The following is a 15718-nucleotide window of genomic DNA, read 5'->3' as shown; positions in this document are numbered from 1 at the left end:
GTAAACTTGGTCCCAAGTTGTTGGGGTCTGGCCAAAGGCACAGCAGCAATTTTGGGGTGTCAGGAAGCCTGAAGGCACCCTCAGGCTGCTGATGCACTCGCCCTGCAGGTACAGGTTCACCTGCTGGGAGGCATCATATTCCCACTGCTAGTGAATTTTTTCTTACGCTTTAATTCTTGATGTCTAAGTGGTACTTTTCAAGAAATACTTTGAGCTGAGAGAAAGTTTAAGAATAAATTCCTTTTATTGAGTTCTATAAGTCATAAGCTAATTTAAATATCCTTGTAGGTATAAAGTTTTTCAATGCATAAAATTGTAACTGTTTTTTTCTTAGAAAGGACATACAGAGGCTTGACAAACTGATTAAGTATTACTCAGAGTCAGCAGGTACCCTCTCTGTTCGTATTGAAAAAAAGGAGGAGAGACTGAGTGACACTGAGAGGGCAAACAAGACAATAACACAGGAAATACATACTTTAGTAAAAGTGGTGAGTTTTCATATACAACATTAAAAAAATCACTGGTTTTCATTTTATTCCATGGTAATCAAACTTTATCATTGGTAATGATTAAATAACAGTCATTTTTGTCTGTATCCATTTTATTATCACTGCATAACAAATTGTTACAAATTTAGAAGTTGAAACAGTATCTGGTGTTTTCTTCAAAGTTTTCCTGGTCCATGGCTCATCTAATTTTTCTGCTGCTCATCTCTTCTAAGACCTAGATTAGCTGTTAGCAACCTTGAGTTTCTTCCTGGAAATCCCAGAGTAAAACTGCTTTTAGGTTCACCAAGTTCTGGCAATTTCCTTCTTGTGGTTTTAGAGCTGTGTTACTTATTTTCTTAGCTTTAGAACCAAGTTATTTATTTTCAGGCTGGGAAAATAAATTATGAATATTTTTGTAGATTGTTTGGGTTTGTTTTTAGAGGTTGCCTGAATTTGTTGATTGTGGCTCTCTTCATCTTTAAACCAGAGCCGTGGATGAGGACTAATGCTTGCTATAACCTTGCCCTTTCCTCTTACGACTCATTATTTTTTTTTCTTTTTGGATCATACCCGGTGATGCTCAGGAGTTACTCCTGGCTCTGCACTCAGGAATTACTCCTGGAGGTGCTCGGGAAACCACATGGGATGCTGGGAATCAAACCCGGATCCGCAGCATGCAAGACAAACACCCTACCCAATGTGCTATTATTGCTCCAGCCCCACAACTCATCTTTACTGCCCTACTCTTCTACCACAATCTTATTTAAAGCTTCAAGAAAATTCTTGGGAAACCATCTATCTCTCTCTCTTCCCTCCACTTGAAACACTAAATTATTCTACGTTAACCTTAGTTGTGGGTACTTACCGTAGTCTATTGCAGTTGATAATTACCTGTAGTTGTTTTTAGACAAAAATTCTGTTGTTGTTAGTTGTGGGGGCCGCACCCTGCAGGTAGTTCAGACAGTGCTAGCTTAGGGGGAAAGCTGTGAGCTCACAACAGGGGTGTGCGATGTGTTTTGTGGCTGAGAGCTGCCTCCCCAGTCTTCTCCAGTAGAGAAATGAAGAGAAGGGGGAACACAGACTGATGGTCCAAATGGCCCATTTAATGCAGAGCTGTTAGCATACTTGTGGCACATAGGAGAGGGTTCAAGGTATAAGACTGCATATAGGTGTGATTGATCATTTTCAGAGGTAGAGCATTTCTGCAGAGGCAATTCTTTGGGGGGAATTAAAACAAGGAGATACTCTCTCTCTTCCAGGGACATTTATATTGTTTTTCTCTTTCCCTTTAGTTGTACATATTAAATAATTAAGTTTACTTCTTATTAATACTTACAGTTATTTGGATAATTACAGTAAGAGGTATGGATTCCAAAACTTAGTTCGCTGGGTATTGAGGGCAAGCAAGACTTTTACCGTAAATCCTAGATTAGGTGCTCAGGCTGGTCCTGCTTGTTCTTCCCCATGATAGTCCTGTCTCTTATGTCATGACAGCTTTCATCAAGACCATGCTTTTATACTTTCTAGGCTGTCCCATTTCAATGTGGGGGTAGCTTTGCCACTTGCACTAAGTCCATCCAACACCATGGTGGGAACTCCCTCCCTTTAATGGGGTGTTAGGAACTATAGAAACCAAAGCCTGAGTCAAGTAATTATGACGGATGCCTAGGAGTAGATATATTTCAAAGTCAATCAACCCCAAAATATTAGGAGTATAGCATTAACGGACTTTTTGTGTTTAAGTGAAGAGCATTGTGCTATAGTAAAACAGGAAAAAGCTAAAGGGAACATAGACAAGCAAGTAATTCACTATAAATGTAAAGACCAGAATTAGCAGAAGTTTGGGCTTATTAATAACCAACATTGACTTGGGGAATTGTGACAATGAGAGGTAAAGCACAAAGGAAAGGTTAAAGATAAACTTAGGGGTTAGAGTTGCTTGCAAGAGCACAGTACAAATCTCTGGGGGGAGGAAAGGGGGCAATTCACTGATGAATCCTAAAATACTTAGGGTTAATATCCAACAGAGGGGTGCAGGGATAAAGGCATGGTCAGTACTGGTTAAATCCAGCACCTTGTACTTGTTAGTCCTCAAGTGATAGCCACAGCCCCCACACTATAAGATTTTTTTTCTGACAGGAAATCATGATGACTTTTGCTTTCTCTGAATAACTACCCCCAGTTCTTGTTCCACACTAAGCACTAAACACACTCTTGTTGAATGAGTGAATTAAACAATAAATACATTTAGGGAAGGGAAAGGAAAAGAGGGGAAGGGAAGAGGAAAGAGAGAAGTTTTACACTTTAAAATTTATAGAAAATTTTAAGGCATAATAAAAAATATTTTTGATGAATTATTTACTCATGTTTTAAAATTGAAATTTGAAGTGTGTCTCTGCCATTATTAAGAATACAATTTTTAATGTAAGTGGAAGACCCGTCTCAGTGTGTGTCCAGGGCCCACTCCCCGCTTAACTCAGTCTGGTGGTGCTGTGTGCTAACTCCGGGCGCTCGGGTCCACCAAGGCTATATTTGACTGTATTCGGGAAGGGGTCATATAGTGCCAGGAATTAAAGTGCTGGCTTTGTGCATGATAGGCATGCATTCTGGGTTTTTGAACTATCTTCTTGGTCCCAGAAATATTTCTCTAATTTATGTGATTCTTAGGCTGGAGCGATAGCACAGCAGTAGGGTGTTTGCCTTTCACACGTCTGACCCGTGTTCAATTCCTCTGCCCCTCTCGGAGAGCCCAGCAAGCTACCAAGAGTATCGCACCCGCCCGGCGATACTGGCAAGAGCCTCGAAGCTACCCATGGCGTATTGGATATGCCAAAAACAGTAACAATAAGTCTCACAATGAGAGACATTACTTGTGCCCGCTGGAACAAATCAATGAGCAACAGAATGACAGTGACAGTGATTCTTAGATTCTTGTAATATATAGTTTAAAAATCAGTTATTTGATGAATATAAAGTGACTTTTAAGCACTTATTTATAAGTCCTTTGTGATTTTTATAGTTTATTAAACCATTTTAAACAAATTTATTTTTTATAATTTGGTTTGCAAGATAAAGCTGTAATCAATTGAGCATCTACATTTTTTTCATAAATTTATATTGAACAATTGAACATCTATATTTCTTCATAAGTTCTTCAAAATTTAGTAGAAATTTGATGTTTATTCCTAACTTATTTGTTATATGCTATGCGGTATAATTCCAAAAATTACAAACTCCTATAAAACAATGTATTTTATCTTTCCTTTAAAACAAATAACTTTCAAAGAAGAAAAATATTTCTCAAAAGTAAGTCAGTTGCTATTTTTGATACCATAAATTTCCAAACAACAATTCAAATCTAAGATACTGAATAATCTTGTAGACACAAAAGTATTGAATGGTAGAGAAAAGTGTGATAATATATAAAAGCACATAATGCTCACTTTTAATTATAAGATGTCAATCTAGAGGCCCAGAGAGATAGTACAGTAGGTAGAGTGCTTCCTTGCATGCAACTGACCCAGGTTTGATCCCTGGCATCCCATATGGTTCCCCTGAACACCACCAGGAGAAATTCCTGAGCGCAATTTCTCCTGAGCACAAAGCCTGAAGCATGGCAGGGTGTGACCCCAAAACAAACAAACAAAAATGTTTCTTTGTAGTAAATACACATGCACTAAACACACACACACACACACACACACACACACACACACACACGCGCACGCGCACACACACACACACAAGATGTCAATCTAGTATATGTTTTATTGTGAGATATACATCTAGAATATTAAATAACATTTGTGAATTTTATTTTTTTTATTTTAAAGCATACTTAGTCATTATCAGTCTGATTTCAAATACAAATATTCATTATCATGCTACAGATTTAAAACTACAAATGGCACTATAAAATCTTTCAGGAATACATGTTAATATACAAAACGAGAGACTGGCGTGATGGTACAGCAGGTAGAATGTTTGCCTTGCACGTGGCTGACCTGAGTTCGATTCCCAGCATCCCATTTGGTCCCCTGAGCACTGCTAGGAGTAATTCCTGAGTGCATGAGCCAGGAGTAACCCTTGTGCATCGCCAGTTATTTTCTGAAATATGCTTTTCCTCATTTTTATGATCTATCCGTATTTTCTTGAAAATATTTAAAATAGATAATTGGGCATTTAAATTCAGTATCAAACATTCTTCTGAATAAATTTCTATTGAATACTTTCCTCTTCTGTGCAGTACATACCATCTTGTTTCTTTGCCCATGGTATGACTTTTTATTTCCACTTAAACTGTAGGTTAAAATAATATAATGTGGCAATACAGCAATAAAATTTTCATTTCTCCCCAAATTTTGTTTCTGTTGCTGTCTGTTGGAGGTGTATATATAGAGATTTCTGAATGAATTCTTTAAAATATATATATTTTTCTTTGTCATGTATAAAAAAATCTCTTCTCAGTTATCTCTATGGTCTGTTAATGATTAGACATGATCCTTACAAATCTGGAAACAATATGTAAACTACTCATTGTCAAGGGTTTCTGTCGTGATTGTTTAGGCACATTCTCAACTTACCCTGGAAATTGTCCACAGAGCCTTAGTTTTCACTTCCTGTTTTTAGAAAGCTTCAGGGTAATCCAGAGGAAAGAGTTTCGTGGGAGGATGCTCAGCTACTTTCAGAGCATGTGATCAGCTCTGTGCTTTTTCATTTCTCTCTGCATCTTCAATCTTCTGGATTCCCAGGAGTGTGCTACAGTATCATAAAACAACTATGGATATCATCATCATTTTGCAAACATTTATTTTATAAATTTATTGGTTAACCTGGTTTTTGTCCCAATTGTTATGCAGGACCTCATATTTCTAACAAAGTTCAATTATAAACTCATCCTTCCTTCCTTCCTTCCTTCCTTCCTTCCTTCCTTCCTTCCTTCCTTCCTTCCTTCCTTCCTTCCTTCCTTCCTTCCTTCCTTCCTTCCTTTCTTCCTTTCTTCCTTCCTTTCTTTCTTTTTTTCTTTTCTTCTTTCTCTATCTTTCCCCTCTCTCTCTGTCTCTCTCTGCTTGGGTAGAAAATATATTCTAGGGAAATTTTTTGTACTGGATAAATTCTGTATTAATCAAATACAGACATATCTGTAAGTGGAGTCTTCCAAAATTCTATCAGACTGGTCAAATAATGAATGACAGTTATCTGAGAAAAAGAAATTACAAATATTTCAGTGTGCTCTATTTTTTCCAGTGTCTGGCAAACTGCTAATTATCCTCACAAACATAGACTGCATTTTTCAAGATTTCATGTACCAGTAGAGAGGGATTAGAACAAATTAGAGTGCAACAAAGCTCAAATTTTCTTTGAAGATTAGACTGATTTCCTTGAATAAGGGAAGATTGCTTAACTTTAATTAAATTTCACATTTGTGAGAAAGTTAATACTGACATTTTGGTAGTTGGTTTTGACTTGTGCTTTACCATTCTTGATGCCCTTTTCAAGAAAAATCTATTTTTCTTTTATTTGATGCTTCTATGTTATTATTTTTCTTTTAATATTATTTGTGGTGACTTCTGTCACCGTTTATGTAAAATATATTATCAAGCACGTAACTTTATACATTTTTATAATTTGTTTATTAGAATGAACACCTAAACACCCAGAAATGTTTGGGGCTTAGTCCTGGCTTTGCATGCAGGAATTACTCTTGGTGGTGCCAGGAGGCCATATGGGATGCCAAGGATCAAACAAGCCTGGGTTGGCCATGAGTTGGTCGTGGGCAAGGCAAACTTCCTGCCCACTGCACTATCGCTCTGATTCCATCACATAAAATAGTTATTAACTTGCTTGACAGAGTCACATTCACCATTAGCTCAAAATTGTACAACTACACACATATTGATTATCCAAATTTATAGCGACTTGTTTGAAATAATGACCACTTAAATATTGTTATTTGAAAGCTTTGTAACTTTCCACATGGTGATTCAAAAAATAAATGAATAAATTTTAAAAAATATTGTTATTAATTTACCAGATACTTTGATGTTGTTCCTGTCCTCCAAATTCAAGTAATGATACTTGTCTCACTAAATTTCAATACAACACCTTAAAAAAATATTTCTTAGGCCCAGAGATAGTATAGGAGTGCATTTGCACTTAGCTAAACTTGATTTGACTAGTCATGGGCCTTTGTGTCAAGGGTCATTCCTGATGTTGCAGAGGGTCACTCCTGGTGACACCCTGAGTACTGCCAGATATGGTCCCAAATCCCCAAATTTTGAAAATTTAATTGTTTGTCTCTGATATTTATTCAGTAATCAAAATGGTATTCCATTAATACAATGTAATTGTGAGATATTTTATGTCTTGATAGAAAGTTTCTAACATTGACTTAATTTTTGTATACATCGCAATTGATTTTTGTACTTTTTTTTCTATGTAGACTACTTAATGCAGTTTAAAAGAGAATACTCCTTTGTGTTATCTTAATTTATGATGACTAACAGTGTATATTATTAAACCTTTATTTAATTTAAACTTTTCCTGAGTCATTTTCCCTCCCTGGGGGATTTGGTGTTGGTATGGAGAGAATTTGGGGCCATAACCAGCAGGGTTCAAAACTGTTTCAGCCACGTGCAAGGCAAGACACTTTAAAACAAAATTTTTATTGATTCACCGTGAGATATAGTTACAAGCTTTCATGTTTGGGTTACAATCTCACAATGATCAAACACCCATCCCTCCACCAGTGCACATTCTCCACAACCAATATTCCCATTATACCCCCACCTGTCCCACCCTCCCCCTGCCTCCATGGCAGACAACATTCCCCATACTCTCTCTCTACTTTTGGGCATTATGGTTTGCAATGCAGATACTGAGAGGTTGTCATGTATGGTCCTTCATCTACTTTCAGCACACATCTCTCATCCCAACCGAATCCTCCAACTATCATTTTATTAGTGATTCTGTCCTCTCCCCACCCACACATGAGGTAGGCTTCCAATTATGAAGCAATCGTCCTTACCATTATATCTACTGTCCTTGGGTGTCGATCTCATGTTATGTTATTTTATACACCACAAATGAGTGCAGTCCCTCTATATCTGTCCCTCTCTTTCTGACTCATTTTACATAGCATGATACTCTCTGTGTCTATCCACTTATAAGCAAATTTCATGACTTCATCTCTCCTAACAGCTGCATAGTATTCCATTGTGTAGATGTACTAAAGTTTCTTTAACCAGTCATATGTTCTATGGCATTTGGGTTGTTTCCAGATTTTGGCTATTGTGACAGGGCTGCAATGAACATTTAGGTACAGATGTCATTTCTACTGTGCTTTTTTGCACCTTTGGGATATATTCCCAGAAGTGGTATTGTGTGGTCATATGGAAGCACAATTTCTAGTTTTTGAAGGACTGTCCATATTGTTTTCCAAAAAGGCTGGACCAGCCGGAATTCTCACCAACAGTGAAAGAGTGTCCCTTTTTACCCACATCCATGCCAGCACTGGTTGCTTTTCTTCTTTTGAATGTGTGCCAGTCTCCCTGGTGTGAGATGATATCTCATTGTTGTTTTGATTTGTATCTCCCTGATGATTAGCAATGTAGAGCATTTTTTCATGTGCCTTTTGGCCACTTGTATTTATTTTTTGAGGAAGCTTCTGTTCATTTCTTCTCCCCATTCTTTGATAGGGTTGGAGGTTTTATTTCTTATATAATTCTACTACTGTCTTGTATATCCTGGATATTAATCCCTTACCAGATGGGTATTGAGTAATTATTCTTTCCCATTCTGTGGGCTCTCTCTGTATTTTAGTCACTGTTTCTTTTGAAGTGCAGAAGCTTCTTAGTTTGATGTAGTCCCATTTGTTTATGCTTGTTTCCACTTGCATGGTCAGTGGTGTTTCATCTTAAAGATGCTTTTAGCTTCAATGTCATGGAGGATTCTGCTTACATTTTGCTTTATGTACCTTATGGATTCATGTCTGATATTGAGATATTTAATCCACTTTGATCTGACTTTTGTGCCTGGCACTGAACAGAGGTCAGAGTTCATCTTTTTGCAGGTAGATATCCAGTTTTCCCAGCACCACTTGTTGAAGAGGCTTTCCTTGTTCCACTTTGCATTTCTTGCTCCTTTATCAAAGATTAAGTGGTCATATATTTGGGAGTCTGTGACAGAATATTCACTTCTGTTCCATTGGTCTGTAGTTCTCTTTCTAGCCTAATACCATGCTATTTTAATTACTAGTGCTTTGTAGTACAGTTTGAAGTTGGGGAAGGTGATGCCACCCATCTTTTCCCCAAGGATTGCTTTAGCTATTCATGGGGGTTTATTGTTACATATTAACTTCAGGTGTGTTTTGTCTATTTCTTTGAAAAATTTTATGGGTATCCTGATAAAAACAGCATTAAATTTGTATAGTGCTTTGGGCAGTATTGCCATCTTGATAATATTAACCCTCCCTATCCATGAACATTTACTAGTGTCTTCTTTTAATTTTTTGTAATTTTCCTTGTATAGGTCCTTCACCTTTTTCATTAAGCTGGTTCCGAGGTTCTTGATTTTCTGAGTTACTATTGTGAATGGAATTGTTTTCTTAATGTCTCTTTCTTCTCTTTTGTTATTTGTATATAAAAAAGCCATGTACTTTTGGGTGTTGATATTGTAACCTGCCACTTTACTCTACAGAGCTATTGTTTCTAGGAGCTTTTCTGTAGAGTCTTTAGGGTTTTCTAAGTATAGTATCTAAGAATAGTCTTTAGGGTTTTCTAAGTATACTGCAAATAGTGATAGCTTGACCTCTTCCTTTCCTATCTGTATGTACTTGCTATCTTTTTCTTACCTAACTGCTATGGCCAATATTTCCATTACTATACTGAATAGGAGTGGCGAAAGTGGGCAACCTTGTCTTGTACCCAATTTTAGAGGGAAGGTTTTTAGATTTTCTCCATTGAGAATGAGACTTGCCATGGGCTTGTGGTAGATGGTTTTGACTATATTGAGGAAAGTTCCTTCAATGCTCATGTTGCTGAGAGTTTTCATCATAAATGGGTGCTGGATCTTGCCAAATGCTTTCTATGCATCTATTGATACAATCTTATAGTTTTTGTTTTGTTGATATGATGGAATATGTTGATCAATTTCCAAATGTTAAATCATCCTTGCATCCCTGGGATGAATCATACCTGGTCATGGTGTATGATCTTTTTGATGAGAAGTTGGATTCAATTTGCTGATATTTTTCTTGAGGATCTTTGTGTCTGTGTTCATTAGGGATATGGGTCTGTAATTCTCTTTCTTTGTAGTATCTCTGCTTGCTTTTGGTGTCACTGTGATATTTGCTTCATAGAAACTGCTTGGAAGTGTTTCTGATACTTTAATTTCCTAGACTGGAGCAATAGCACATCAGGTAGGGGGTTTGCCTTGAATGCGGCCAACCCAGATTCGATTCCTTCATCCCTCTCGGAAAATGGCAAGCTACGGAGAGTATCCCGCCTGCATGGCAGAGCCTGCCAAGCTACCCGTGGCGTATTTGATATGCCTAAAATAGTAACAACAAGTCTCACAATGGAGACATTACTGGTGCCTGTTAGAGCAAATCAATGAACAATGGGATGACAGTGACAGTGCTACAGTGCAATTTCCTGGAAAAGCTTAAAGAGGATTGGGAGTAAGTCTTCTTTAAAGATTTGGAAGAATTCACTGGTGAATCCATCTGGGCCAGGACTTTTGTGCTTGGGGAGACTTTTTATTACCATTTTAATTTCCTTGATTGTGATAGGTCTGTTCAGGTATTCCATGTCTTCTTGGTTCCTATAGAAATCCAGGAAGTTATCCATTTCCTCAAAGTTTTCTTGTTTCATGGAATAAAGCTTCTCAAAGTAATCCCTGAGGATTCTTTGAATTTCTGTAGTTTCTATTGTGATGTCCCCTTTTTCATTTCTGATTCAGTTTATTAGGGTTTTCTCTCTCCCTTTCTTTGTGAGCCTTGCTAGAAGCCTATCAATTTTGTTTATTTTCTCAAAGAACCAGCTCTTGGTTTCATTGATCTTTCAGATTGTTTTTTGGATTTCCATCTCATTAATTTCTGCTCAGAGTTTTATTATTTCCTTCCTCCTGTTCAGATTTGGCTCCTTTTGTTGGTCATTCTCCAAGCTCTTAAGCTGTGAGGTTAGGTTACTTATGTGGACTCGCTCTTCCTTCCTGAGGAATGCTTGTAGAGCCATAAACTTTCCTCTTAACACAGCTTTTGCCATGTCCCATAGGTTTTGGTAACTTGTGTCCTTATTTTTGTTTGTTTCCAGGAATCTTTTTATTTCATCTTTGATTTTCTTTCTAAGCCACTGGTTGTTAATAGTGAGCCATTTAATTTCCAGGTGTTTGATTTCGTTTTCTGTTTGTGTGTGTGACTTAATTCTAATTTCAGCACATCAAGATCTGAGAAGATCATTGATACAATCTCTATCTTCTTAATTTTATGGAGGTATGTTTTGTGGCTCAGCATGTGGTCTATCTTGGAGAATGTTCCATGCACACTTGAGAAGAATGTGTATTCAGCTTTTTGAGGATGAAGTGTCCTATATATATCTACTAATCTCCTTCCTTTCATTTCTTCCCTCAGATGAAGTATGTCCTTGCTAAGCTTGAGTCTGTTTGATCTGTTGAGAGGTGATAAAGCGGTGTTGAAGTCTCCCACTAGTATTGTGTTACTATTGATGTTTTTCTTCGAGTCTATGAGTAGTTGTTTTAAGTTCTTTGCTGGTTCCTCATTCAGTGCAAATACATTTAGTATTGTAAGTTCTTCCTGCTGTACAGATTCCTTGATCAATAAGAAATAACCTTTACTGTCTCTTGTGACCTTCTTCAGTCTGAAATCAATGTGGTCTGATACCAGGATGGCTACCCCAACTTCTTTTATGGGAGTTGTTTGCCTGTAGGGTTGTTTTCTAGTGTTTGACCTTGAGTCTGTGTTTGATCTGACTGTTGAGATGTGTTTCTTGCAGACAGAAGAATGTTGGGTTCAATTTTCTATTCCATCTTGCCACTCTGTGTCCTTTATTTGGTGCTTTTACCTTATAGACACTGAGAGAGATTATTGTTATGGGTATTTGTCCTATATTTCTGCTGAAATTTGGTGTATTTGAGGGGCTTGTCATGTCTTAAAGTAGCCTGTTTAGTTGTTCTTGTAACCATAGTTTTGAGTCTATGAAGTTCCTGAGCGGTTCTTTATCTGTGAAACTGTGATTTGTTCCTTCTTTTATGAATGAGAGTTTAGCTAGGTAAAGTATTTTTGGTGAGGAATTTATTTCGTTGAGTTTTTTTTTTTAATTTTTAAATTTATTTATTTTTAATTAGAGAATCACTGTGAGGGTACAGTTACAGATTTATACACTTTTGTGCTTATACTTCCCTCATACAAAGTTCGGGAACCCATCCCTTCACCAGTGCCCATTCTCCACCACCCGTAAACCCAGTGTCCCTCCCACCCTCCCCAATCCCATCTCCCCCCCACCCCACCCTGCCACTGTGGCAAGGCATTCCCTTCTGTTCTCTCTCTCTAATTAGCTGTTGTGGTTTGCAATAAAGGTGTTGAGTGGCCGCTGTGCTCAGTCTCTAGCCCTCATTCAGCCCGCAACTCCCTTCCCCTACATGGCCTTCGACTACAATGTAGTTGGTGATCGCTTCTCTGAGTTGACCTTTCCCCGGAACGTGAGGCCAGCCTCGAAGCCATGGAGTCAACCTCCTGGTACTTATTTCTACAGTTCTTGGGTGATAGTCTCCCACTCTGTTATTCTATATACCATAGATGAGTGCAATCTTTCTATGTATGTCTCTCTCTTTCTGACTCATTTCACTCAGCATGAAACTTTTCATGCCCATCCACTTAACTACAAAATTCTTGACCTCCTTTTTTCTAACAGCTGCATAGTATTCCATTGTATAGATGTACCAAAGTTTCCTCAACCAGTCATCCGTTCTGGGGCATTCGGGTTTTTTTCCAGATTCTGGCTATTGTAAACAGTGCTGCGATGAACATACATGTGCAGATTTTGTTTCGATTGTACTTTTTTGCCTCTCTGGGATATATTCCCAGCAGTGGTATTGCTGGGTCAAATGGGAATTCAATATGTAATTTTTTGAGAGTCGTCCAAATTGTTTTCCAGAAGGGCTGAACCAGTCGGCATTCCCACCAGCAGTGAAGAAGGGTCCCTTTCTCCCCACATCCTCTCCAACAGCGGTTGCTTTTGTTCTTTTGGATGTGTGCTAGTCTCTGTGGTGTGAGGTGGTATCTCATGGTTGTTTTGATCTGCATCTCTCTGATGATTAGTGATGCAGAGCACTTTTTCATGTGCCTTTTGGCCATTCGTATTTCTTCCTTGGTAAAGTTTCTGTTCATTTCTTCGCCCCATTTTTTGATGGGGTTGGATGTTTTCTTCTTGTAGAGTTCAACCAGTGCTTTATATACCATTGATATCAACCCCTTATCTGATGGGTATTGTGTAAATATCCTTTCCCATTCTGTGGATAGTCTTTGGATTCTGGTCACTGTATCTCTTGCAGTGCAGAAGCTTTTAAGTTTAATGTAGTCCCATTTGTTGATCTCTGTTTTTACTAGATTGCTTCGTTCCGTGTCACCTTTGAAGATACCTTTATCTTCAATATCGTGGAGGGTTTCGCCGACCTTGTCTTCAATGTACCTTATGGTTTGTGGTCTAATGTTGAGGTCTTTAATCCATTTTGATCTGACTTTTGTGCATGGTGTCAGGTCAAGGTCTAAACCCATTTTTTTGCATGTGGTTGTCCAGTTGTGCCAGCACCATTTGTTAAAGAGGCTTTCCTTGCTCCACTTCACATCTCTTGCTCCCTTGTCAAAGATTAGATGATCATACATTTGGGGTTGTGTGTAGGGATATTCCACCCTGTTCCATTGGTCTACGGCTCTGCCTTTGTTCCAGTACCATGCTGTTTTAATTGTTACTGCTTTGTAGTAAAGTTTGAGGTTGGGGAGGGTGATGCCTCCCATCATCTTTTTCCCAAGAATTGTTTTAGCTATCCTTGGACGTTTGTTATTCCATATGAATTTTAGGATTGCTTGATCCATTTCTTTGAAGAATGTCATGGGTATACTTATAGGGATTGCATTGAATCTGTATAATGCTTTAGGGAGTATTGCCATTTTGACAACATTGATTCTCCCTATCCACGAGCAGGGTATATGTTTCCATTTCCTCATGTCCTCTTTGATTTCATGGAGTAGCGTTTTGTAGTTTTCTTTGTAAAGGTCTTTTACTTCCTTGGTTAAGCTGATTCCGAGGTACTTGATTTTCTGGGGCACGATTGTGAATGGGATTGCTTTTTTTCATGTCCCTTCCCTCTGCCTCATTTTTTGCATATATGAAGGCCATGGATTTTTGGGTATTGATTTTGTAGCCTGCAACTTTACTGTATAAGTCTATTGTTTCTAAGAGTTTCTTAGTAGAGGTTTTAGGCTTCTCTAGATATAGTATCATGTCGTCTGCAAATAGTGAGAGTTTGATTTCTTCCCTTCCTATCTGGATGCCCTTAATCTCTTTTTCTTGTCTAATAGCTATCGCAAGTACTTCCAGTACTATATTGAAGAGGAGTGGTGAGAGTGGGCATCCTTGTCTTGTGCCTGATCTCAGAGGAAAGGCCCTTAGTTTTTCCCCGTTGAGGATAATGCTTGCCGTAGGCTTGTGATAGATGGCTTCGACTATCTTGAGGAAAGTTCCTCCAAACCCCATTTTGGCGAGGGTTTTCATCATGAAAGGATGTTGGATCTTGTCAAATGCTTTCTCTGCATCTATTGATATGATCATATGGTTTTTATCTTTGCTTTTGTTGATATGCTGGATTATGTTGATTGATTTCCGAATGTTAAACCATCCTTGCATCCCTGGGATGAATCCCACTTGGTCGTGATGTATGATCTTTTTGATGAGTTGTTGGATCCTATTTGCTAGTATTTTGTTGAGGATCTTCGCATCGGTGTTCATCAGGGAAATTGGTCTGTAATTTTCTTTCTTAGTGGTGTCTTTGTTTGCTTTTGGTATTAGGGAGATATGTGCTTCATAGAAACTGTTTGGGAGAGTTCCTGTTTTTTCAATTTCCTGGAAAAGTTTGAGGAAAACAGGCAATAGGTCTTCTTTAAATGTTTGGAAGAATTCGCCAGTGAAACCATCTGGGCCTGGGCTTTTGTTTTTGGGGAGGTTTTTGATTACAGTTTCAATTTCCTTAACATTGATGGGTCTATTCAGGTATTCCAGGTCTTCTTTCTTCAGTGTTGGGAGATTGTAGGAATCAAGGAATCCATCCATTTCTTTTAGGTTCTCCTTTTTTTGGCGTAAAGACCTTCAAAGTAGTCTCTAATGATCTTTTGAATCTCACTGGTTTCTGTTATGATGTCCCCCTTTTCATTTCTGATTCGATTTATTAGAGTTCTCTCTCTTTCTTTCTTTGTGAGTCTTGCTAGCGGTTTATCAATCTTATTTATTTTCTCAAAGAACCAACTCTTTGTTTCATTGATCTTTCGGATTGTTTTTTTGGTTTCGATGTCATTAATTTCTGCTCTAATTTTTATTATTTCTTTCCTTCGGTCTGGTTTGGGGTCCTTTTTCTGGTCCTTTTCTAGGGTCTTGAGTCGTGAAGTCAAGCTAGCTATGTGGGTCCTTTCTTCCTTCCTGAGGAATGCTTGGAGAGCTATAAATTTTCCCCTTAACACGGCTTTAGCTGCGTCCCATAGGTTTTGGTAGCTCGTGTCTTCATTCTCATTTGTTTCTAAGTATCTTTTGATTTCTTCCTTGATTTCCTTCTTGACCCACTCATTGTTCAACATGGAATTGTTTAATTTCCAGGTGTTTGATTTGATTTTCCGTATTTGTGAGTGGTTAGCTTCTATCTTCAGCGCATCGTGGTCTGAAAAGATGGTTGATACAATTTCTATTTTTCCGATTCTATTGAGGTATGTTCTGGGGCCCAGTACATGGTCTATTTTTGAAAATGTTCCATGTGCACTGGAAAAGAATGTGTATTCTTTCTTTTTGGGGTGTAAGGCCCTGTATAGGTCTATTAGGCCTCTCTCTTCAATTTCTTCATTCAGAGTCAGTGTTTCCTTGTTGAGTTTTGTTCTTGTGGATCTATCTAGAGGCGATAAGGCCGTATTGAAGTCTCCGACTACAATTGTGCTGTTAGTGATGTCCTCT

General features: G+C 38.1%; 1 protein-coding gene across 1 annotated transcript in view; it reads left to right on the top strand.

The window, feature by feature from the left end:
* CCDC178 (coiled-coil domain containing 178) overlaps positions 1-15718 on the top strand; it is a 418410-nt gene that overhangs the window by 49912 nt on the left and 352780 nt on the right. Inside the window, exon 9 of the mRNA XM_055124824.1 lies at positions 335-488. Within this exon, the coding sequence (XP_054980799.1) occupies positions 335-488 (154 nt within the window). The remainder of the gene's footprint in view (positions 1-334; positions 489-15718) is intronic.

This window comes from Sorex araneus, chromosome 2 (assembly GCF_027595985.1).
Source record: "Sorex araneus isolate mSorAra2 chromosome 2, mSorAra2.pri, whole genome shotgun sequence".
NCBI classification, from domain to species: Eukaryota; Metazoa; Chordata; class Mammalia; order Eulipotyphla; family Soricidae; genus Sorex; species Sorex araneus.
The sequence above is the reverse complement of the archived record's forward strand: the minus strand, read 5'-3'. Positions and strand labels throughout refer to the sequence as shown.